At 45.1% G+C, this 23,839-nt stretch overlaps 1 protein-coding gene across 2 annotated transcripts; it reads right to left on the bottom strand.

The window, feature by feature from the left end:
* Window positions 1–5,542: 5,542 nt before the first annotated feature.
* Window positions 5,543–12,061, bottom strand: VGLL2 (vestigial like family member 2). Of its 2 annotated transcripts, XM_042937392.1 has the most exons (4): window positions 11,981–12,061; window positions 9,418–9,724; window positions 6,912–7,433; window positions 5,543–5,626 (listed from the first exon to the last, which is right to left on the bottom strand). In XM_042937392.1, exons 1-4 carry the CDS (start codon window positions 12,059–12,061, stop codon window positions 5,586–5,588), a joined length of 951 nt encoding a protein of 316 aa, XP_042793326.1. In that variant the 3' UTR covers window positions 5,543–5,585. The 2 variants fall into 2 exon arrangements, with proteins under 2 accessions (XP_042793326.1, XP_042793327.1); XM_042937393.1 differs by lacking the exon at window positions 6,912–7,433 and having other exon boundaries at window positions 5,586–5,626.
* Window positions 12,062–23,839: the final 11,778 nt, after the last annotated feature.

Here is a 23,839-nt window from a genome sequence, read left to right as displayed (position 1 = left end):
GGTAAAACTATTTTACTCTGAACACAATACTTTGGTGAAACCATTTTACTCTTTCCTCCTAAAAGAGAATCTGTGTCTTCTTAAAGTGAGGTTGGATTAGCAGAATCCCTTCTGCCAACTCTGCCCGAGGCCACTCTGCCTGGACTCAATGTTTATGCTGGGGTTCAGGTGAAGGCTGGAAACAACTGGGAGCTGTTCCTGAAGGCTGCTTTGCCTTTTTAGGGTATGAGGGTCTCTCTGTTTGGGATAACGTGATTGACAGCTCCACTCCAGCTCCAATTAGCACTCTATAATTTATTAGCTTCTGCTTTCAGATTATGCGTTAACTTTACAAATATTTCAGCCACGGAACCAGCAGCTATCAAGTGTCTCTTTCCTGATCCAGCCCTCTGGGGCTGGAGTGAAATACAAGGAAAGAGCGGTACAGTTGGTCTGTCAAGTGAGAATAATCATTTGTGTCTGTGCCTGTCTGAGGGCACGGTGTCTCTGATTTCCCTTTAGGCCTGCATCAGTGTGTGTGTGTGTGTGTGTGTGTGTGTGTGTGTGTGTGTGTGTATGTGTGTGTGTGTGTGTGAAAGAGAGAGAAAGATTTGTAGATAGATTCTGTTGTGAGGAGACCATATTTATATTGTTAGAGTTTAATTTATTCATGGGGAAATGGGAAATTTATGTTTGCTTAACCATGTTGCTTGTATAAATGTCAAAACTTCAGTTATGTATAAACAGCAAATCTAATAATGATACTGCCTTCAGGACATTTATTCCTTTACTCCAGATTTTAGGAATATGTAATAAATAATGAATAATATTAATTCCTAAAAGTCTTGCAAGGAAAATGGAATATATAGAGTATGGACTTTGATAAGTATGATCAAAATGTGAATTATTTGCAGGTATATTATTAACAGAGTTAATGCAATTTTTTTAACGTTTTTTTAATTTATTTTTGAGACAGAGAGAGACAGAGCATGAACGGGGGAGGGGCAGAGAGACAGAGGGAGACACAGAATCGGAAGCAGGCTCCAGGCTCTGAGCCATCAACCCAGAGTCCGACGCGGGGCTCGAACTCACGCACCGCGAGATCATGACCTGAGCCGAAGTCGGACGCCTAACCGACTGAGCCACCCAGGCGCCCCAGTTAATGCAATTTTATAAACGAATCTTAGTTTTTTTGGTTTCATTTATTTTTTTTAAAGTTTATTTATTATTGAGAGAGAGCACGACTGGGGAGGGGCAGAGAGAGGGGGAGAGAGAGAATCCCAAGCAGGCTCCATGCATGGAGCTCTAGTTGGGGCTCAGTTTCATGAATGGAGAGATCCTGACCTGAGCCGAAATCAAGAGTTGGTTGCTTAATGGACTGAGCCAACGAGGTGCCCCTGGTTTCATTTATTTTTAAAGTCTTTGCAAATATCTTTCAACTTTTCTTTAATGCTTTGACTATAAGAATTACATTTAAAATGGAATTTATAGAGGGGCGCCTGGGTGGTTCAGTCTGTTAAGCATCCAACTCTTGATTTCGACTCAGGTCATGATTTCAACGTTTGTGAGTTCAAGGCCCATGTAGGGCTCTGCGCTGTTAGCTTGGAGCCTGCTTGGGATTCTGTCTCTCCCTCTCTCTGCTCCTCCCCTGCTTGCTTTCTCTCTGTCTCTCTCCCAAAGTAAATAAACTTAAAAAAAAAATTAAAGTGCAATTTACAGAAAAAGCATTTATATGGAAAGCAGTTTGTCTAAGTTGTATTAATTTTTTTTTATCTCCTCCAACCCCACAGTAATCAATCGCTACGTGTTAAAAAAAAATTCTTGTTTATTTCGATAGGAGGGTTATGGGTGTCTGCACATGAAGGCAGGGTTTATGATTCTGAGCAAACTGGAGGTTAAATTGATCTTAAGAGTTGTTTCCTCAGATAAAAATGAGCACAGAAAGTGCAGTACTTACCCAGAAAGAGTGTCAAGAGAAGCCTCCAGTCAGGGGATCTAAGTCCTCACATCCACCACCTCTGCCCTCCTTCCCATCCAGGCCCAAATCAATCTTAAGTCATTGCTAGAATTTGCCACATATTGAAATAGAACTTCAAAGGGGGAAATGAGACAGGCTGGAAACTCCTTTTAAACTAAAGGAGTAGAACAGATAGAGTTCCCTGAACCTGGGTGACTGAGTTCTCAGCCAGAGGGCAATCGGCAAAAGGATTACTTGGTGGCGCAGAGCTGTCTCTCCCCTTTTCATCACCTCTGGCTCAGCGGAGGCCAAGCGCGGAGGGAAGAGTGCGTGAGGAGGCCGCCAGTGCCAGCGGGGATGAGGGGAGCAGAAGCTTATCTTTCCCTCGGGCTCCCAACCAGGTGTAACACGTGAAAACGTCATGTTTGCCTTGTCTCCTGTCATCTTTCATTCCCTTGAATGTCCTTGTGTCAACCACTAGTTTGCCTTCTCAAAGCTGCATCATTTCATGAAAATTTATCACAGGCATGGGAATTCGTATTTTGCGTGGGTTTGGTGGGCCTACCGCCTGTCAGTCAGGACGCTTCTTTCACCGAGGTTCTCTTTGATGCTCTTATTACACGGACAGAATTATTATAGTTCTAGGTAATTGCGCATTTCTACTTTGGGAACATGCAACACGGAGGGAAATGCTGTGACCCGTGTGTCCTATGTGCCAGGTCACTGGAGTCTGGATGGTCTGTTCAGGGCTGCCCCAAAGGCCAGTTCCAGTGAATGAGTCTCCTCACCGGCAACCTGATATTCAGGTCAGATGCAGCTCAGGAGAGAGGTTTAAGTAACCAGGGGCCCGTGGCTGGGAAAGTGCTCCCTGTGGGTTCTGATCAGAGATCCTGTGAGCGCTGTCGCAGTGGGGCAGGGGCACAGCCTCTTCCAGTGGGGACACTTGGAGACCATGTCCAGCAAAGAACGCACTACCGTGCTTCCTTCCCTAACTGCATACTCAGCGGCAAATTCTAAAAAGCGAGCCGGAACTTAATGCATTTTATTTATGCTTGTATATACCAGTGATCCGTGCCAATGGAACATGGATTAAAAAAATCCACAGAGAAGTCCAAAGTTAATTTTAGTTATTGCTTCAATGTCCAAACCTCAGGCTAACTCTGACACGACTTGGTCGGGTTGGGTGTGAGGAGCTTCAGAGCAGTAAAGTCTGGAAAATACCGAAATGAATTAATAAGAGAAGCAATAATAATTGCCTCCTGGAGGAGAATGGAAATCTGCCTCTGACTGAATGGTCTATAGTTAGTATCATTTGATGAAAGGGTGTGAAAATGTCTTAGGATAGTTCCTTTGAGACCAGGGATTTTGTAAGTTCTATGATGTGTCATCCTTGGCTGCCCTGCCTCCTTCCCTTCCTTATTCATCTACTGTGGAGGGCAAAGTGGACCCAAAGTTGAGCCACTGAAGACAAATTAGAAGAGGGCAAGTAGTAGTTACTGCAGTGGGTTGGAACCCTGGCTCTGCCATTTAATGGCTGTGTGACTGGGCAAATTATGTCTCCTCTGTGAGCCTCTGTTGTCTCATCAGTAAGAAGGGGATCATGATAATAAATATAACATAGAATTGTTGTGAGACTTAAATGAGTTAACCTGCATGCAAAGCCCTCAGACCAGTGCCCGAGAAACAGCATTAGTTGTTATGAGTGTTATCACATCTGGGCAGCATGACCAGAGAGTACCTTCTGTATGAGCAACACCAGCGATAGGTTCTTGTGATGACCATAATGATGGAAAGAGGGGCTGGGTAACTCCCCTAAGCCGTACACTGAGTAGGGTCTCTTACCGCCCCAACTCCTGAGATGATCATCCAAGATAAATTTGTTTCTCATGTTACAATGGAGGTCAATGTTTGAACTCATCCTTTTATGTTTTTACAGCGTGCAAGGGCAATTGGAACATAACACAAAATCTCTCCCTTGGGCATTTTAGTGAATGAAGTGAATGAACGCAACTTTAGCATCAAGAGAAAATTAAGAGAAAGACCACTAATTTCTTAAATAATCTCTCTCTCTCTTTCTCACTTTTCCTTTTTTTTTTTCTTCCTCCTGGTAGGTTTGGTTTCGTAGCCTAGCTTATTAAAATATAATATAACCAATATTCCCCAAAACACTTTTTAACTGAATACTGTCTTAAGAGTTTAGAATTTATGAAGTAACAATAATAATAAAGGTGTACCTGACTGAATGGTGCACAGGTAGCCTTTTCAGCATCATCTCTGCTTTTAACCCAGTGAATGCTGACAGGTAAGCCCTGGGCTTCCGTGGGCCACAATTTTCTCATTTGTGAAACAGAGGTGGGCTACCTAACTTCTCACCTCCAGGGTTGATGGGAAGTGGAAAAGAGTTATCAGCTTTCACAGAATGGCACACACTTAGGAAAAACACAGAGCACTCTACATATAAAGTAATGGTACTTACTGACATCAGATTGTACTACTATAAATTATTTTATTCTACTGGAGAAAGACTAGGACATTTATTTTCTTCTTATGGAATAACACAGTTACCTTGTAGTAAAGAGACATCTTTAATGTTTGTTCCTTCTTCCTCATCACCTTCAATTTTGCCCACGCACAGACCCCTTCCCCTGTCCCAAAACTGAAGTGCCCAAATCATGACCATAGAGACTGAGAGGAATATTCGAGGTATTAGAGACTCCATGGACATTTCTTCCCCTTGTGGTGATTCCTAGTTCTTCACAGAGACAGTTGGGGAACTCTTGTTGCTTCTTTTCATCCAGAGGAGGATAGAAGGAGAGGCAGAATTTGTGGGAGAGAAGGCAGAGAAGGGTTTCTTCTTTCATCGCAAAACGTTCCTCGTAAAAAATATGATATATATCTACACACACACACACATATAAAATATATCCAGTGCAATTGCAATTGTTGTGCCAAACACTGGGAAGTGCCACCTTGGTCGATGTATTTCTGGAGTTTTAAACAGTTGTCCTACAACAGCTGCATTTCAGTAAGACTTGGGCAGGTGGCTCCAGATAAGCCACTTGCCACTCACATTTAGGCTGAGGCTTCCATGTTCACAGTCCAAAGGAAAAAAGTGTCTTTGTGTCTGGAGTGGGTATTGCAGAGAGGGAGCTGGCAGGAAGGGAACTGGAGGCTATGAGGTGAGGAAGAAGGAATTGGCCTCTTTTACTTCTCTACCACAGTCTTTGATGCAAATACAAATACATTTCAAATGTGAGGATACTGACATCCGTAGTGCTACGGCCACACTACTTAATGAAATAATTCACATCAGCATAAAAAATATTCACACCAAAAAGTCTCTTTTTTTCCTCCTCTTTCCAAGAAAATTTATGACATCGTATCATCTAAGTGACCTCACCGCAGATATTTCCAGTGATGTGCCCAAAAGTCATTCAACATAATTCAGTCTTTGGATCTGCTCTTTCCACAGAAGGAATTATGGTTTGACAATATTTCTGTAGATGTGTGTTTTGGTTTTCCCAATACACGGAGAGGTTTGAAGTCTCTGCCTTCCCCCATGTCCTCATCCATGAAGTGAGAGGCACAGATGCTGAGCCTCCACGGCTGGTCAGAAGGGAAAGGGAAGGGGAAACCCTGGGTCAGCAGATCAGCTCAGGAGGGATGCACCACAGAGGGAATAGCGACGAGCTGCAAACCAAGATCAGAAGCTGTTACAAACCCACTCGATTTCAGCTGAGTGCCATCAAGTGCGCTATGCAGAGACCTACAGGGAAGAAGGTGGGCTGTCTAAAACCAGTACAGATCCTTGCTTTTGTCCTGAGGCTGCAAACCTGAAAACAGAGAGAAAACAGAGAGAGAGAGAGAGAGAGAGAGAGAGAGAGAGAGAGAGACGGAGAAGAAAAACAAGAGAGGGAGAGAGAAGGGTTTGGGGACGGGAAGGCACAGGTATTTAAGGAAAGAGAAAGACAAACGCCACAGTTTTATTGCAAATGTCACAGAATTCATCTAAAGGGCATGAATGAAAGCAAAAGCAAAGCAAACAGAAATGTCAAATCTTCACCTGAAGGAAGGGCGAGTGGGCAAGACTACAAGCCAATGATTGCATTTATAATATAACCATTTTTTTTGGTTATGCCCTAAAAGTAAAGCAAGCAGACGAGTAAACCCTTATTTGAATGTACCTTTCAAATTCAACTCCTTAAGTCAGAAATTCAGTATTGTCATTAAGAGCACATTCTCCTTAAGTTTTACATTTTAAGACACCTATTTAATTGGCGATTAAGTTGATAACAAAATCATATTTTCCTTTCCTTATAACTGTCACCAGGAGACAGTACCCGCCCCCCCAAACTTTAGAAGATTATGAACTACACTCTGAGCAGGTCCTCTAGATCAGCGCTGTCCAATAAAAACACAATGGGGGCCACAGGCATAATTCTAAATTTTCTAGCAGCCACATTGAAAAAGAGTAAAAAGAACCAGGTGAGAATGAATCTTCGCAATATATTTTATTTAACCCAGTATGTTCAATATGCAACGTGTCGAAAGTATTTCAACATGCAGTCAACATAAAAATACCAGTGAGATGAATTTCACATTCTTTTTTGGTACAGTTCTGAAATCCAGTGTGTATCAGGCACGTAAGCACATCCCAGTTCCTCCTGGCCACCTTTCAAGTGGCTAGCGGCTACAGGATTGAACAGCGCAGAGCTATAGAACCTTTCCAACAAATTTTTTTATTATTTATTTATTTAAATTTAATTTGTGGGGGGAAAAAAGCCTACTTTCTCATTCTGCCCACACCGATGACACTGGGTCATCTGTTTACTGAAGCACAACCCTGCCATGCAGACCCCTGGGCCACAAGGTCACTGGGGTCTCCAAGGAGAACTAAGGGAGGTCCGGGGCTCAACCCAGGGTCGGACACAGGGCAGGAGGGGTCCGGGGAGGCCAAGGTCCCTCTCCCGCTTACCTGAGTCCACGCTGAGTCCCAGACCCTGGGCCACGTCCCCCGCGGGGCTCGCGAAGGGTCCCCCGGGCGCGGCCCACGCTGCGCCGGTCGGCTCGCCCTTGGCGGAGAGCTCGCAGGGCGGGCTGCCGGGCGCGGGCGCCGGCGCGGGCGCGAGGCGGGCCGGGCGCCCCGAGGCTGCCGGCATCAGCAGCGGCCCGTAGCGCGGGTCGAAGTGCGGCGCGTAGACCTCGTGCACGGCGGCGGGCCGCGGGTAGGCGGCGGCCTGGGCGCCGAGGGCGCCGCCCAGGGCGTAGGGGTGGTGCGGGTGCGCGTGGTGCGGGTGCGCGTGGTGCCAGGGCTCGGCCGCGCCCTGGTGCAGGTGGCCGTGCAGCGCGGCGGGCGAGTAGGGGTCGGCGGCGGCGAAGGGCAACTCCGAGTGCGCGGTGGCCAGCGGGCTGCCCAGCGGCGCGGGCACCGGAGCCTGGTACGCGCTGTTCCAGAAGGAGGCGGGGAAGCTGCGCTGGCTCATCGGGAAGGAGCCGTCTGAAGGCAGGCGAGGCGGAGGGGAGGAAAGGAAGAGAGGAGCGCGTCACCGCAGGTAGATGGAAGCGGGAGCGCTGAACGCTCCAGGCGGGCAAAGTGCGGGCGAGCCGCGGCCGGGAGCCGACCCGCTGCCCGCCCACGGGGGCGGCGTCTTTCGGAGGCGGATGCACCCTGCGAATTCGAGGTCGAGGCACCGCAAAATGGGAGAAACTCCTTGGGAAGGAGGGCGGCTTCCTCGGATTTCGCAGACGCGTTTCCAGCGCGGAAACCCCAGAACAGGCTGGGAGAGGCAGAGCGGTGAGACACCCCTCTGCAGTTCCAGTTTTGGGGCGCTGGGAGCTTCCTCCACTGCGGGCTGCGCCGCCTCGGCGGCTCCGGGGCAGACACGGCCTCCCATTCCCAACCCGCAGCCTCTCTCCCCTAGCTAAAGATACCTCTTCCCGCTCTTGGTCGGCAGCCTAGAGATTTCACTACCCCCTCTCGCGTTTCACCCTCCCCAGCTCCAGAAAATGTGCCCCTCCAGGGCCTCTGATAGACTGGAAGTCCATCGACATATTTCGAAGTCTTGCTATTATTAGCCTCCTTTCTAGAAACCTTCTTTCAAATATTTTTTTCCAAGAACTCAAGCAAAAGAGTAAACTAGACTTACTAAAAGGGCAGCTGTATTATTTGCAGAGGGACACAAAGGGACAGATCTTTTACGTTTTAATTAATAATATTTGTTCGTTAAAGTGTGGACGCCAGGAATAATAATTATTATTGCCAGTATCACTGTTGACCCCTAGTGCCTGGAGGCATTTTTAAGAGAACAGCATTTAGGTCAAATGTGTTGCCTTTAGAGGAAGGGGAGGGAAAGAAAGATTTAGTCCTAGGGACCTGTACTGAGCATCTCCTCTGGGGAAGGCATCTGCAGAACATTCTAAAGAATTAAAAATTAAAAATGCATTCTAAGTGGTGAACTGTCTTCCTGTTAAAAATATTTAGGCAACTGGAGAATAAAAAGAATGTTCTGTGTTCAAAACTCATGATTTGGGGATCTTATCTAGGCAAGGCTTGCACAAACTGTCAGACACTCTTAAGAAAAAAAGGGAGGGTGGGGGTTGTCATTTCCCCATAAAATGTAATACTTGTGTTCCTTTTTACAGCAAAGTCTTCGTTTCTTAGCTTGGTACACATCAAGAATTAAGTTTAGTGAGAAAGTTTGTTTCCTTGTCCTGGAAATTAAAGGAGATTGAGATTTCAGAATGGAAGGGAGATTTAGTTGACTTGTCCAATAAATCATTGTCCCAGGCTAGAGAAAGCAGTGCTTTGTGAGAAGGGTAGAATAAAGAGGGGGGTGTGTTTGGGGAAAATCCTTAGAGATGTTTCAGCTGTACCTAAATTTTTATTTCTTTGGTACTTTAACTTTCTTTCTGAAAGCATACGGACGGTTTAGGAGACATTCTTCAGCAGGTTTTGCTGACAGTGGTGTCTAAGACTTTTTTCTCTGGGCAAATTTTCAGGAACTTACAAGTGCCCTGTAAGTTGTTGTAGGTGCAGATCTCCCTCAGGGCTTGGGAGAGTGTTGGAAACCACACATTTCCGCAGCACATTTACACACAGTTTTCTGTTTGCTGAACAGCCATCTCCAGGGATAGTTAAGAGGGCAGGTATCATTCTAATTTTAGAGACCAGTAAATAGAGTGACCTCAAAGAGGTTAAGAGACTTGCCCAAGGTCATGTTGCTAGGAAGTTGGTGGAGCCAGCACGAAACCCAGGACTCCCAATTCCAAGGCTGGTGGTTTTTCTAGGTCGCTGCTCTACTCTGCTCTGCCTCTGCAAGGAGAGGTCTTTCTTCCTTCCTTTTACTTACTCTCCCCACATGCCCATCCTCAACTCCTCTGACACCTAGGATTCCTTCAGCTGCCTTCCCTCGAGCCTCTGTGGCTGGGCCGCAGACTGAGAGGGCTCTCTATTTGCCCCTAGAAGTGGGCCCTTTACTCACCCCGCCAGGGCCCCGAGCTCCTGGGTGCTTTGCTGCTTGTACAGCTTGGGGAATAGCTGCTAGGCTGGCTCAGGGCTCTGCTGAAGTGCTCATCCACCACGGAGCTGATGTCTCCCTGGAAATAGGTGAAGAGGACGCAGCGGGAGTTGATGTACTCTGCCTCTGGTGGGCGCTCTTTCTCTGGGCTGCCTTCTTCCTCTTTTATGCTGGCTGGAGTTTGGCTGGAAAAGGAGGAGCTGCCGCTGCTGTTGCTGGGGCTGGCGTTGCACTCTTGGGCTTCCTGCATTTTGGAGTAATAGGCTAGTTTCTGCTCAAAGAGAGAAAGAATAGAGGAGTCAGCTTCAAAAGAGATGGCAAATTGGGGTCAGATCCCTAAGGTATCCAGGGGAAAACTGACATTCATGCATAAGCCCCTGTGCTCAGTAACTTTTGCAAGCTTCTTGACAGGCAGACTGCCTTCCTTGGTGTCTCTGTCTCCCCAGAATCGCCGCTAGACCACACGGAAAGCTCTCTGAAGGTGTCAGGGTAAAGGTCCCAGAAGATGCCTAAGCAGCCAGGATATAAGCAGAGTTTGACCGCAGAGCCAGGCTCAGGGCAGATGTATTTTTAAAATCCGGCTCCAAGGGTGAAGGGCATCCAATTCCAGTTCGGGCCTGATTGTCCCCTGCTTAAGAATCCAAGGTAGATGCACAAGATGCAAGACTTTAAGCATCGTTGTGACAGAGCACGAAAACACCAAAATCCACTCTGTGCAGCCAGGAATGTGAATGAAGAACTGCGAAGAGGTATGAGGTAGTTCTATTTGGGAAGGAATCATGTGGGGTAAAAACGTGGAATGACATCCTGACATGAATCATTTAAATAAATGCAAGTTGATATTTGTTTGGTCACCCATAAAATGTCCACTTAAGAGTCTAGCTCAGTTTTGAAAGAGGTCTTCTTTTGAGTAAGGAAAAACCTGAGCACTTCTGCCTTCACCATCTCTATGCACATTGGGGAAACAAGTAATAAAAGGGAGAGAAGAAGATCTTGGCTGTGAGGTTGAGTGAATTATGGCTGTCTGGTAGCGATTTTAAAAACCAAGTGTGGTTGCTGAAATATTTTCTTAGAAGTGAGCAATGGACTGAATGCAGTGTTAAAGCATTTATGCAGGGAGAGATGGCCTCAAAGCGGGCTGATCATACAAAGATGAACGGAGATCTTAATGGAATAGATTATTGGCCCAGGGCCAGGGAGGAGAAAGGACCAAGCAGACAGAAAATCAACCCACCTCTCCTCTTTGCAATAGTCACAGCCTGGGAAGGAACCATCTCAGACACTGAAGCCAAAAGACTGTAGTTATTTAGCAATATCACCACTTTCACCACATTCCCGCTTGGCTTATAATGAGGGACTCTGAGGATTCCCTAAATGAATATTGTGAGACTAAACAAACTCCCTGGATGGCAAGTTTAAAAAGGGGGGAGGTAGAAGGAAAAAAGCAAAACGCAAAACCTACTCCTTCCATCATTAATTCAGCAGGAAATTTTCGAATAGACGTTCGGAATTTGCAAGCAAAATGGGCAAAAACTTGGACTAGGGGTCCGGATGTACTGCTGTCTCTCTGAAGCAGGGGTCCAAGCCCTCACTTTGAAATCTGCTTGGGACCCCTACGGCCTCCTGGGTGTGTGAACTTACTCTTTTACTGGACTACGGTCCTCAGTTTTTACTACACTAGCTGAGGAAATGGGGAGAAAAACTGGTCGCCCAGACTCAGCTCGGAGAAGAGGGAAAATGGAATAATTAAAGGAAACTTCAAGAGTTTGCCCAATTGGGGTTAAGTGGTCTTCTTACAGGTAACCACTGTCCTGTGGAGAGCAGGACAGCCTGATGCAGCTACTCAGCCTCAAGAAAAGCGAAAAGAATATTATCTTTGAAGCCCTCCTCTGCCAGGTCAACTGCACGCCAATAATAATCCCCAGAACTTTGCAGAGCAAAGATGATAAAACCCATGCTTTTGAGCAGTTCTCTTTGTAACGAATTCTCTGGTTCCAGAATTAATTGGCCTGATCCCTTGAGAATTTAAACGGAATAAAGTTACTCCTTAGATAAGCTTGCAGGGATGAGTGGCCAGATCTTTGCATTTCAGACAGAAAGACAGAGGCACAGGCAGGTCTTTGCTTTTGTTCTCTTGTCACTCTCACCTTTGAGACCAAAGTTTGGTTTTCCCTGCGTGAGCGTTGATCGCAGCTCCCCTTACCCCGCACCGAAGAATCTGGAGTCCGACAGACTCTAAGGAGGCAATTCAGCTCACACGAACCTCGTCTGATTGTTCCCCGGAAGGACGGGGCACGCATTAACAGGGCTTAGCTGCTTTCCCGGGAGCGCAAGTGGACACGCTAAAGGGTTAGCTCAAGCGACCGTGTGGCAGCGCCGGCAATCGCCGCATCCCCGAGGCTCCCGCCGCTGGTAGGACGCCCCGGACCCGTGCGGAGGCGTCCCGGACCTCGGGGTACAGGCGGTGCTCTAGGCAGCGAGGGCGCGCCACCCGTCTCCGAGGTCCCGGCCCGGGGGAGACACGTACCTGGTGGTAGGGGGTGTAGGCGGCTGCAAAGTAAGGCTGGGGAGGACCATAGACTTGGTACATAACATCCAGACAGCTCATGGCTCCCCGCAGCGGAGACGGCTAAGTATTTTATCATCAACTCTCGGTCGGTGGAGCGCAGGGATGCTGCATGGGCGGCGCTTGGGCTCGAGCTCCCGAGTCATCTGCGGGCGGAGCGGTGGGCAGCGCGCTCCGCGGCTCGGGATCCCGCTCGCTCGCAGGCTCCCCTCCCACCCGGCAATTTCAACCCGGACGCTGCTCCGGGACAGAAGCGCCGGTGCTCCCGCTAGTGGGCATTTAAACCCCACGCCGGGGAGGCGTGCTGACGCCACTCTGGGCCGCGGAAGGGGGAGGGGACCGTGGGGGGGGGGCGGGGACCGGGGGCCAATAGGGAGTCGGGGACCGGGGCCGAGGGGCTACCGAGGTGTTTCTCGGGGCTGCCCGGCGGCGAGCTGGGGGCCAAGGGTACCGCGAACGGCGCACCCCCGAGCTTGAGGCCGGAAGCTTTGCACCGCGAGGAGTAGGACTCTCAGGCTAAACCGAGAGAGAGAGAAAGAGAGAGAGAGAGAAACCCAGAGAGAGACGGAATGGGAGAGAAGGGGTGGGAGTGTGGAAGGGGCGAAGTGGGGGTTCTCGCACTTGGGGAGAGAAAAAAGTTTGATGCGTGGTGGCAAAGGTCCCTTGGGAGAGCCCCGGCCTCACACTGGAGATTTGAGAGTGTGCGCATCCGGGGTTGGCGAGGTGGGGCAGGAGGTGGGCTCTCCGCGCCTGGTGAGCGCCGGGAGGGTAGCGCCTTCCCCAGGAATCCCCTAGGGGATCCTCGTCTTCTCAGACAGGAAGTCCAGGGAGTCCGAAGACTCCTCCCGGGAGCGGAGCAGCTCCCTCTGGGGGGGAAAAGGCGGTGGCTGAAGACAGTACAGACCGCCCCTGCACCTCTACCGACCCCGCCCGCCCGCCCGCCTCCAGCTCCCACACCTCAGTTCAGCTCTCTGGGGTCGGTCCCTTCTGCCTCGTTAATGTTCGATCCCGGCACTTTCTCTTTGAAGTTCCCCACCCGAACCCGCCCCATCTGCGTTGTTGGCGCCCCGCATCCGGCCCCTCCCGTGCGAGCTGCTTTCGAGGAGTCCAGGAGGCCATACCCAGCCCCCGGCAGCCCCCGGCAGCCCCCGGTCTCCTCGGCGTGAGTCCTTTAAAGTTGCGGTAACTTTTGGGGACCAGGACTTGTTGGCTGCAAGAGGAGTCGGCCTAGAGAATGCAGGGAGGTCAGAGAGGGCTGCTGTATGTAGTCTCTTCAACCAGTAAAACAGCTGCTGGGATTTTAGGTTTCATTTTCGAAGCGTTGAAAGGATGCATTTTGATTGCGAAACGTGCGTCGTTGTTCCCTTTCCTTCTCTGAGAGCTCGGCAGGCTTGGACCGGCTTCTGGCGTTGCTCTCCATCCTCCCCAAGCACTCCCCACTCCCATCACAGCCCCCTGGGGAGGAGGGTGTCACAGGGGAGTCCTGCATCCCGTAAGTTTAGGGGCGAATCGAGACTAGGCTGTCCGTACGGCTGGGTCAGGTGGTGGAAAGAGCGTTGAGGAGATAGCGGTGGTGAGACCTGAGGTGGCGGCGGGGGCAGGGCTTGGGAGCTCGGAGAGCCCAGAACCACGGGAGACGCCGCGTGCATTAGGGAACTCCAGTTATTACCCATTAAAACAAAAACAAAAACAAAAAGTCTGACATCGATTCTCAGGCTGCAACACTGGAAACAAATGCACCCTTAAAGATATATTTGTCTTCAAGATGTGAATATTTTAAGCCAAATTGTTTCGGGGCTGAGGTTTTGGTTTTGCCCGAATAATAAATGGGTAATGGCTCCCAGTCTTCAGTTCGGTTTATAAATGGTGAGCCGTGCCGAGCGCGGTAACCGATTTTAAAGAAGATTTAAATAAAAATAAATAAATAAGGACACCATTCAGCCCAGTTTTGCGCAAGCCTTTTTGGAAGCCAGCTGGCCTTGGTGTCGAGTTCTGCAGGCTCCTTAGAGCTTCTGGCGACCTAGGCGCACAGGTGGAGCATAACATCCTTCCCGCCCCTACCCCAACCCTCCCGCCTTGGATGTTTGGGGAAACGGCAAAAACCACCTTTGTTTTCTTTGGAGGCAAAAGAGCGAACCTGAACCAAACAGCCACACAGTGCCCTCCTAGAGGCGGGAAGTGGGCGTGTAGCTCCCAGTGTCATTTGCCGCCTAGGCGCAAGCTGGCTGCAGGGGCCCGTTCCGCCCTCCCCTGCGCCAGGTCCTGGCTTACCCCTGGCCCGCGCGCCCAGGGTCTGGTCTGAGCAGGAGCCCAGGTGCCCACGCAGCCGTGGAGACCAGGACAGATCGAGGCCATTAGGCGTGGTCACTGAGGGTCACACTCTTCCCCCCTCCCCCCCGCCCCCCGCGCAGGTCTCGCTATCTATCTGTGGACATGGAGGTTCTACCTTGGCTGGCTGCAGCTAGGGCATCTCGGGGACCCAGCATTCTTCACCGAAGCCCACCCCTTCCCTCGCAGCCCAGGCTTGGCGGCGTAGCTGGCTGACCGCAGCACTGGGCGAAAAAGCAATGGTGTGTGGGGGTGGGGGGGGGGTGGGGGCTGAATCTCACCCCTTGCCGGCACAGACAAGCTCGACTCTCGTCCCCGCACACCTGCAATAGCTCATCCTAAACCCTGTACCCACCCACTTTGACATTTTTATTTTACTCTGACCCTGGTACCAGAGGAACTTTGATTTCCCACAAATTGGGGAGAAAATAACGACAACCTCCCTGGATCCAGCAAGGCCCAGCAAAATGTAGGTTCTTTTTGAAAAGGATTACAGGAGCAGTGACAGCCCACATTTTGAACAAAGAAAATGAAGAGAATGTGATGCCAGTTGCCCGAGGTTGCTTTCTGTTCACGTTTCTCAGTCTCCTCTTACTTAAAACAGTTTTTAAAAACCTCGCGTAAGCTCAGTAAGGGCACTCGCTGCACAGGAGTTTAAAGGAACCCAGGGAATGGGGGCCAGTGAGCATCAATTTGAATTTAGGCAGGAAAACACTTGCCTCCCCCCAAATCCAAGGTAAAGGAAGAAAAATGAAGAGTCTGTGGTTTTAAAGTAAGCCCACTGATTGGAGCAAGGTCAATCTTTTCCGTATATCTGGAAAGCTGTCATTTACACAAAGGTGATATTTCTCAATCTGATGAGATTGTGTCTTGTTTCTGTGCTGAAATAGAAGGTAAAACAGCTAAATTTAACGCCCTCTACTTTCCCAGATATTCAAACCACCAGGACATTAAGTCATCAAGTAAGTGAGGTTTTGATTCAGAGCCTCGGGTGGGAGTGGAGGACAGAAAGTCTCTCGCTTCCTTCCTCTCTTTCCCTCTCTCTTTCCCAGTAATTTTAGAAGAGACTATGCCAGACAGTTAGATGTCCCTCACAAATGTATCAACATCCCTGGAAAGGTCAGCTATTACTATTACAGCTAGCCTAATTACCCTTAAACCTCCTAATTGGGCAGAAGGAATATCCAAACTTCTTTTAGAAATGAATTTCACTTTATGACAGCTTTTTGGCAATATATTGAACTGTGAGGAGGGAGTTTGCCATATGAAAACATTGTACTATCCAATTCTAGTGTGCAATTCTAACCATAGCTAGAACTGTGAAAATAAAAGGTGGCTTTATTTTGAAGTTAATAAGTGACGTTCAATTACTTTTGAGTGACTATATGTTTAAAGATAGCATCTCAATGAAGTAGTTTATTTTCTCTTCAGAAGGGTTGCTCATCATTTTCCCAATACCTTCTGAATTTTTCTGTCCACCTGTGCCATCTTATTCTGAAAACGGCAAAGAGACAGCTTTCAAGGAAGGGTGTATGAATAGAACGAATTTGGAGAACTGACCTGCAGCCAGCCCAGGCCCTCCCTCACCCATGATTTGTTTGGATCGTTGACTGTTGACATTTTATGTGGCCTTATGCTGCCAGCCAAAGGAGATGAACACAATGGTTATCTCACAGATTTTTTTTTTTAACCCCTAAACCCACCCTGGCCCATTTTACAGAGCAGAGATGTGTTTGGAATTTGAGAGTAGCTGACAGCGATTTTGTGGATTCAAAATGTTAGTAATATTAGTTGGAAACATATCTGCAAAAGTCAGGATTTTTGGGCACAGTATATTATTTAGCAATGGTACTCTGGTAACTAATGTGGAATCTGAGTGGTGATTTTATTTCCAAAAATCAAGAAAAAAAAGAAATTTCTGTACTCTGAAACCTCACCAAAACACTAAATGAAGGAATTTCAGTATGACTTAGTGAAAAACCAAGAAAATGAGAGTTCAATTATTTTCATGCAAACTTAAAGTAACTCTTAATGTTTTCTAGCAAAAATCCTCCACGGTCTGTTCTAGTGTGTAGATGAGATTACTTTGCAGCAATAGTAAGCTATTGACATATATTTAATTATTACAAAAATGTTAAACTTTTCGTCTTTCATGTTTTAAGGACTATTTTCATGTTACATACAAGTCAGCTTTAACTTAGGTGAAATCATCACAACTTTCTGAATTTAGTTTTCTCTCAACTTCTTATTGATGCTGATGGCCAGTTCTAAGATTGAGAAATATATTTACTATCATATTCATCTTTTTTTAAAAAAAATTTTTTAACATTAATTTATTTTTGAGAGAGAGAGACAGACAGAGTGTGAGCTGGGGAAGGGGCAGAGAGAGGGAGACACAGAATCTGAAGCAGGCTCCAGGCTCTGAGCTGTCGGCACAGAGCCCGACACAGGGCTTGAACTCACAAGCCGCAAGATCATGACCTGAGCCGAAGTCAGATGCTTAACTGACTGAGCCACCCAGGCGCCCCTACCCTATTCATCTTTTAGAAATGAGTTCTTTTTAATTAATCTCTATGAAATGCTTAGTATAAAGATATTATTACATAAATTCATATGATTCAAACCTTTCAAACTGGTAGCATACAAATGGCAAGAAGAGAGATTTGGAACAGATATGTGTGTAATATTTTGGCTTGCTATGTTTTTTACAAGACAGTAAGAGTTAGAAGGAAATTTACATTCTCTGCTATTTACTTGGACACAAAGAGTTAAGTCAGAGAGCATGTATCAGTTATTTCTTAGTGGGGAGGAGTTTTCATCTTTATTTGACTGGAAAAGCCACTCTAATTGCCTTTAACTTCTGATTATAGTAAAAAAAATTTTAGAAAAAAAAAGACACACAGTCTGGTGACATCCTAGAAGCTAACATATCTGTGAAACTCCTTTTGTGAGATATAGAGACAATGGGGAATTTGCAGATTCAGAAGGTTGGAAGGAGACTGAAGGATTTAAACTGGTGACTGAGATATTTGACAGTATTGGTGTTGATCCATCCCCAAACTTGTGTTTATAAACTTCATTTCAGCAGGATGCTAAAGGGATTAAAAGGACACCACAGCAATAACAGACAGAAGGTGAGGATATCCATCTGAGTGTGATGTCCTGTCACATGCTTCAAGAGGTCTTGAAACAGCTTCTTAGAAATTCCCTCATAGGAAGTTTCTCTTGGCACATGGGGAAGAATTTTTAACACCAACTGGCATTGACCACCTTAATTTCTTTGGTTATCGTGACTGACTTTTAAGTGAATTTCATGATGACATAAGTAAATTAGGCTTAACAATGCCTCAAGTACAACATGTAGTATGAAGTCTAATGGTGCATCAGGACATTTAGCCTGCAGAGCCCAAAGCAGACTATATTGTTTATTTTTGTTCTTAACTTTATACTACAAATCCTGTACATCATATTTTATTTATTTATTTTTTTAACGTTTATTTATTTTTGAGACAGAGAGAGACAGAGCATGAACAGGGGAGGGGCAGAGAGAGAGGGAGACACAGAATCGGAAACAGGCTCCAGGCTCTGAGCCATCAGCCCAGAGCCCGACGCTGGGCTCGAACTCACGGACCGCGAGATCGTGACCTGAGCTGAAGTCGGACGCTTAACCGACTGCGCCACCCTGGCGCCCCACTGTACATCATATTTTAAAGTAAAAGTCAGGTTGTTGACTATTATATTTAAATTTCACTGGCTGATATTATTATTTTTTCATATTTCCTTAGAAGATGCATGAATCAATCAATTTGTAAAATAACCTGTAACATTACCTGAATTTTTTTTTAAGTTTTTAAAATTAGAAATGTAGAATTTAAAGAAGAGTATATCATTTTATCTGCCTCATGCAGAATATTGCCACTCAGTGAATCAAAGTAGCAATTTGGCAGCTGTCCAGATAATTTGGAATGAAAACCAGCTAAAGATCATGTAATAAATCAAAGTGAAAAATTCAGGTCTCAAAGTGGGCTTTCACCAAGGAAACTTCTTCCCATATTAGCTAATTAATGCCTATACTCCTAAGCACGGCTAATTCTTTCTCCAAATGTATGTATCCTCAGTATTTGGCTGTGACCTTAACAATATCTGTTGGTTTTGTAACTATTTTAAGAAGAGAGTGATTCTGAAATGGTTAAAAATGAACACATGTTTTTTTACCGTGTAGCTTTTTTTCTCTCTGTGGCTATTCAGTGGCAAACTAAATTTGAAGCCCTAATGTGCATCCGTAGCTTTGCCCCTGTATATATGAGGGCACTGCCTGTTATTTTTAGTAATGAATGTTTTAAAGCAGACTTTCAGTAATGCAGTGTAATGGCTCTATTACCAAACAGTTATTGTATTTAGAAAAATAGGCTGTATCTGTGCATTGAAAATAAAGTGCTAAATTAAAGCAACCATACCAACAAATCAAAGAGAAACAAAGGTTCTTTTTTACCTCTGGTAGTGAGCCTGAGAGCTATGGAGAGTTATTTCACCAGAAGGAAACTCCCAACAGTAGGTGTCAAAAAGAAGACATTTCAAAGCACATGTTGTCAAATTGTGATGTGGGTAAGTAGCTGGAGAACTGGAGGGAACCATCAGCTCTTAGAAGGGGAAGGGAAAGGTTGAAGGGCATGCCGCTGATTGCCACCTTTAAAGCACATGAGGTGGCACGCTTAATTCCTGAGTGCCTCTAGTTCTAAAGGTCACATACTTTGGGAACTCAGCCCATTGACCACATTTCCTGGGACGTTGCCCTTACTTCTCTGTGAAAGCAATACAGCCTCATCCTGATGGCATTGTATGGACCGGATATCCAGCCCATCAAGACCTTGGGTTCTCACCCAGGGTGTGAAACGTTGTCATCCCTTCAAGCCCTCAGTTTGTTCACCTTTACGGCAAAGACACTGGACTAGACAATCTCTATATAAAGATGTTAATGGCTCCAAACTCTGAAATCAGAACAGATCCCCGTTTGATTCGAAAACAGTGTGCAATATTTATGAGCATTTTCAATATGAGTGTTATTTCCAACCTCAGATCCTTCTTGAAAAATAGCACCTTACAAACTTTACTTGAAAATGAATAATTTTGTGTCCCGAAATCCTTACCAAACAAGGGCCTAATCTCAAAGTTTGGACAGAACTAGTTAGCCAGAGATCTTTTAGAATTTCAGGGAAATGTAATACAAAAGGGAGTTGTGTCTTTCAAGCATGGAATGAATGAAGTTGAAGTCTCTGGTACAAGTATTGGAAACAAAACTGCACTTTCACTTGCTTTCTGGGGGCCCCAGTGCATGTGTGTGTACATCTAGTGTCTGCTTCTTGGGAAATAAAAATTCAACTTTTCTGAACTTTCACGAGACTGAGAACAGAAAAATAACTATTCTTTTATTTGGAAAGTTGGGGTTTTGAAACTAGGATTTTTTTCATTTTTTATCACATTTCATAATTACTGCGTATTTCAAGGTGCAGTAATATGTAGCTTATGTAATAGAGGAAATAAGTTTACTAGAAGTTATTAGTCACAACATCTTTTTTTTTTTAATTTTTTTTAACGTTTATTTATTTTTGAGACAGAGAGAGACAGAGCATGAATGGGGGAGGGGCAGAGAGAGAGGGAGACACAGAATTGGAAGCAGGCTCCAGGCTCTGAGCCATCAGTCCAGAGCCCAACGCGGGGCTCGAACTCACGGACTGCGAGATTGTGACCTGAGCTGAAGTCGGACGCTTAACCAACCGACTGAGCCACCCAGGCGCCCCTAGTCACAACATCTTATTTGGTGATTAGTACTGCAAATTCTCCTGCCCATGACAGGTGAATGCTTACATAGATTTCTGGAAGAAAATGAGCGATAACCCACACTATGTCAGGAGTCTTAGCATATATAAGAATTTTGATGCTTTATTTATCCTAAGGAATATTTGAAAATCACTTCCTGTAGAGATGACAGTAAGGTTACCATTAGAGTCACCCCTTTTGTTTCATACCCATAGAAATAATAAAGAAAATGTAAGAAGAGATAGCCAGAAAACCTGACTGGACTCCAAAATAGAATACACATTCTAAGGCAAAAAATAAAACAGAAACCGAAAGCTATGAGCAGGGCCAGTTGCCATGGGCTTGTTGGGCTCTGGGCTGGAAGCTGGCAGTCAGGCTCTTGGCTCCTGCAGGGGAATGGGATGAAAAGTTCTGAGCTGGACCCACAACCTGAAACCAAGGACTCCCACCCCCACAAAGGAGGCTGAAAAAAATGGCTGTTGATTTGCTGCCCTTGGCTATATCTTTATTAAAGCTCTCTTCCTGGCTTGGCAGGTAAACAGCTTCATGACCCCAGACTGGGTTAGATGGCCTTCTGACTCCATGTCTGGGTTTGTGTCATCTTTGTTATCCCAATGGAGCAGGAGGTCTGAAATATATGACTAAGAACAAGATATGGACTAAGATGTGTACATCTGATGGTGGGAGGGGCAGGTGGAGGCAACTGGAAAAGTGTTAGGGAGGACAAGGGAGTAAATGCTTATATACTAAAATACATTATTTTTTAGTCAACACTTACGTGATAAAACAAACATATATACATATATGTGACATTTGTAAACGTGTATATATAGTATATGTGCATATATAACATATGCATATGGTATATGTGCATATATGTATATATATAGTATATGTATATATATGTATGTGAATGTATGTATGTGTGTATATATATATTATATACTCACATATATATCTCAACCTCCAACAAAATTAGGGTTCTCTTAGCAAGAAAAAAAGGGAGAATGATATTGAGTAGACAGCTAAAAGTATCTTGTATGAAATAAAAGGATTTAAAAATTGTATTGTTTCATTCAAAAGACAACATATAATATTGTTCTATAGAATCTGAAGACAAGTTTTATCTAATTTTCTGTTTCCCAGAGTGCATGAGAGAATACTAAAGGTCTTTTTTAAAAAATATAATTTATTGTCAGATTGGCTAACATACAGTGTGTAAAGTGTGCTCTTGGTTTTTGGGGCAGATTCCGTGATTCATCGCTTACATACAACACCCAGTGCTCATCCCCACAAATGCCCTCCTCAATGCCCATCACCCATTTTCACCCCTCCCCACCGCCCTCATCAACCCTCAGATTGTTCTCTGTATTTAAGAGTCTCCTATGGTTTACTTCCCTCCCTCTCTGTTTGTAACTATTTTTCCCCCTTTTATTCCCCCATGGTCTCCTGTTAAGTTTCTCAAGATCCACATATGAGTGAAAACATGATATCTGTCCTTCTCTGCCTGATTTATTTCACTTAGCATAAACCTTCCAGTTCCATCCACGTTGCTACAAATGGCCAGATTTCATTCTTTCTCATTGCCAAGTAACATTCCATCATATATATAAACCACATCTTCTTTTCCCATTCATCAGATGATGGACATTTGGGCTCTTTCCATAATTTAGCTACTGTTGAAAGTGGTGCTATAAACATTGGGGTACATGTGCCCCTATGCATCAGCACTCCTGTATCCTTTGGATAAATTCCTAGTAGTGCTATTTCTCGGTTGTAGGGTCGTTCTATTTTTAATATTTTGATGAACCTCCACACCGTTTTCCAGAGTGGCTGCACCAGTTTGCATTCCCACCAACAGTGCAAGAGGGTTCCCTTTTCTCCACATCCTTGGCAGCATCTGTTGTTTCCTGATTTGTTAATTTTAGCCACCTAAAGGTCTTTATATCAAAACCAGACTAAGGAACAACAACAAAATAAAGTCATTGACCAGCATTTTCTGGAAACATTGATGCAAAAATTCTAAATAGAATACTAGCATTTTGGTTTCAGTAGCACTTGGAGAAAGATACATGGTGACTGGGTAGGAAGGTCTTATCCTAGGAATTCAAGTGAAGAAAATCTATTAATTGGCACATACCACATTAGCAGATAAAAAGACAAAAGAAAGAAAGAAAGAAAGAAAGAAAGAAAGAAAGAAAGAAAGAAAAAGAACCCATACCTCTGTGGATGTAGAAAAATGCAGTCAGTGAGCTTTAACCCTCATTCATTATAAACATAAAAATATATGGAAACTTCTTTAATTTGATTAAGGGTAGTCATCAAAAATATTGTGTAGAAATTATGCATAATGGATAAATTTAAGAAGCTTTTCTACTAAATATTAGAACAAGATAAGGATGCCTGCTACCATTACTTCTAGTCATTTTATTGGTCATGCTAGCCAATCTAATAAGACAAGGGGGAAAGTAGTGTGAGAATTGGAGAGGAAGAGACAAAATATCCTTATTTGTAAATAATATGATTGTATACTTAGAAACTTTAAGATATTTAGTCTTATTAAAAATGGTCACCAGAGTAATGAGTCACCCAGTAAGATACCTTAACCATCCGTTTTGCGAAAATATTACAAAACCTAACAACCAGATCTTGGCGAAGTTCTGAAATAAAGGAAATTTTCTAACGTTTTTGATGAGAACATACATTAATAAAGTCAATTTTTAAAGAACTCTGGCAATAGTAGTGTATCTTGAAGATTCATATGTCCTGCAATCCAGTGCTTACATTTCTAGATATATACTCCAGGGAATTTCATGCATGTGAGCGCAAGGAAGTACTTATGGGAAGTTTCTGAAACATTTACAGACATATTTTGGAGATATTGTGGAGTTGGTTCAGACCACGGCAATAAAGTGAATTTTGCAATAATAAAGTGAGTCAAATGAATTTTTTGGTTTCCCGGTGCATATAAAAGTTATGTTTACACTATAATCTATTAAATGTGCAGTAGCGTTATGTCATTAAAGTGTACATACCTCAGTTAAAAGTACTTTATTGTTGGGGTGCCTGGGTGGCTCAGTCAGTTAAGCATTCGTCATGATCTCATGGTTTGTGGGTTCCAGCCCTGCATCGGGCTCTGTGCTTACAGCTCAGAGCTTGGACCCTGCTTTGGTTTCTGTGTCTCCTTCTCTCTCTGCCCCTCCCCCGCTTGCACTCCGTCTCTCTCTCTCTTTCAAAAATGAATAAACATTAAAAAAATTAAAAATACTTTATTGTTAAAAATGGTAACCATCATCTGAGCTTTCAGTGAATTGTAATCTTTTTACTGGTGTGTGGTCTTGCCTCCATGTTGATGGCTGCTGACTCATCAGCACTGGTGATTGCTGAAGGTTGGGGTAGCTGTGGCAATTTCTTAAAGTATGACAACAGTGAAGTTTGCCACATCCGTCAATTCTTCTCTCTCACAAATGATTTCTCTGCAACTTGAGATGCTGTTTGATGACATTTTATCAACAGTGGAACTTCTTTCAAAATTGGATGGCACAAAAACAGACACATAGACCAATGGAATAGAATAGAAACCCCAGAACTAGACCCACAAATGTATGGCCAACTCATCTTTGACAAAGCAGGAAAGAACATCCAATGGATAAAAGACAGTCTCTTTAACAAATG

The sequence above is a fragment of the Panthera leo genome, chromosome B2, assembly GCF_018350215.1.
Source record: "Panthera leo isolate Ple1 chromosome B2, P.leo_Ple1_pat1.1, whole genome shotgun sequence".
NCBI lineage: Eukaryota > Metazoa > Chordata > Mammalia > Carnivora > Felidae > Panthera > Panthera leo.
The sequence above is the reverse complement of the archived record's forward strand: the minus strand, read 5'-3'. Positions and strand labels throughout refer to the sequence as shown.

Excerpts from the sequence above, each read along its gene's own strand:
- VGLL2 (XM_042937392.1), bottom strand. The coding sequence starts at position 12,061 with ATGAGCTGTCTGGATGTTATGTACCAAGTCTATGGTCCTCCCCAGCCT. Across the intron at positions 9,725-11,980 it reads CCTACACCCCCTACCACCAG|AAACTAGCCTATTACTCCAA; the intron begins GTACGTGTCTCC and ends CTCTTTGAGCAG. Across the intron at positions 5,627-6,911 it reads GGGACTCAGCGTGGACTCAG|CTCGTCGCTATTCCCTCTGT; the intron begins GTAAGCGGGAGA and ends CTTGGTTTGCAG.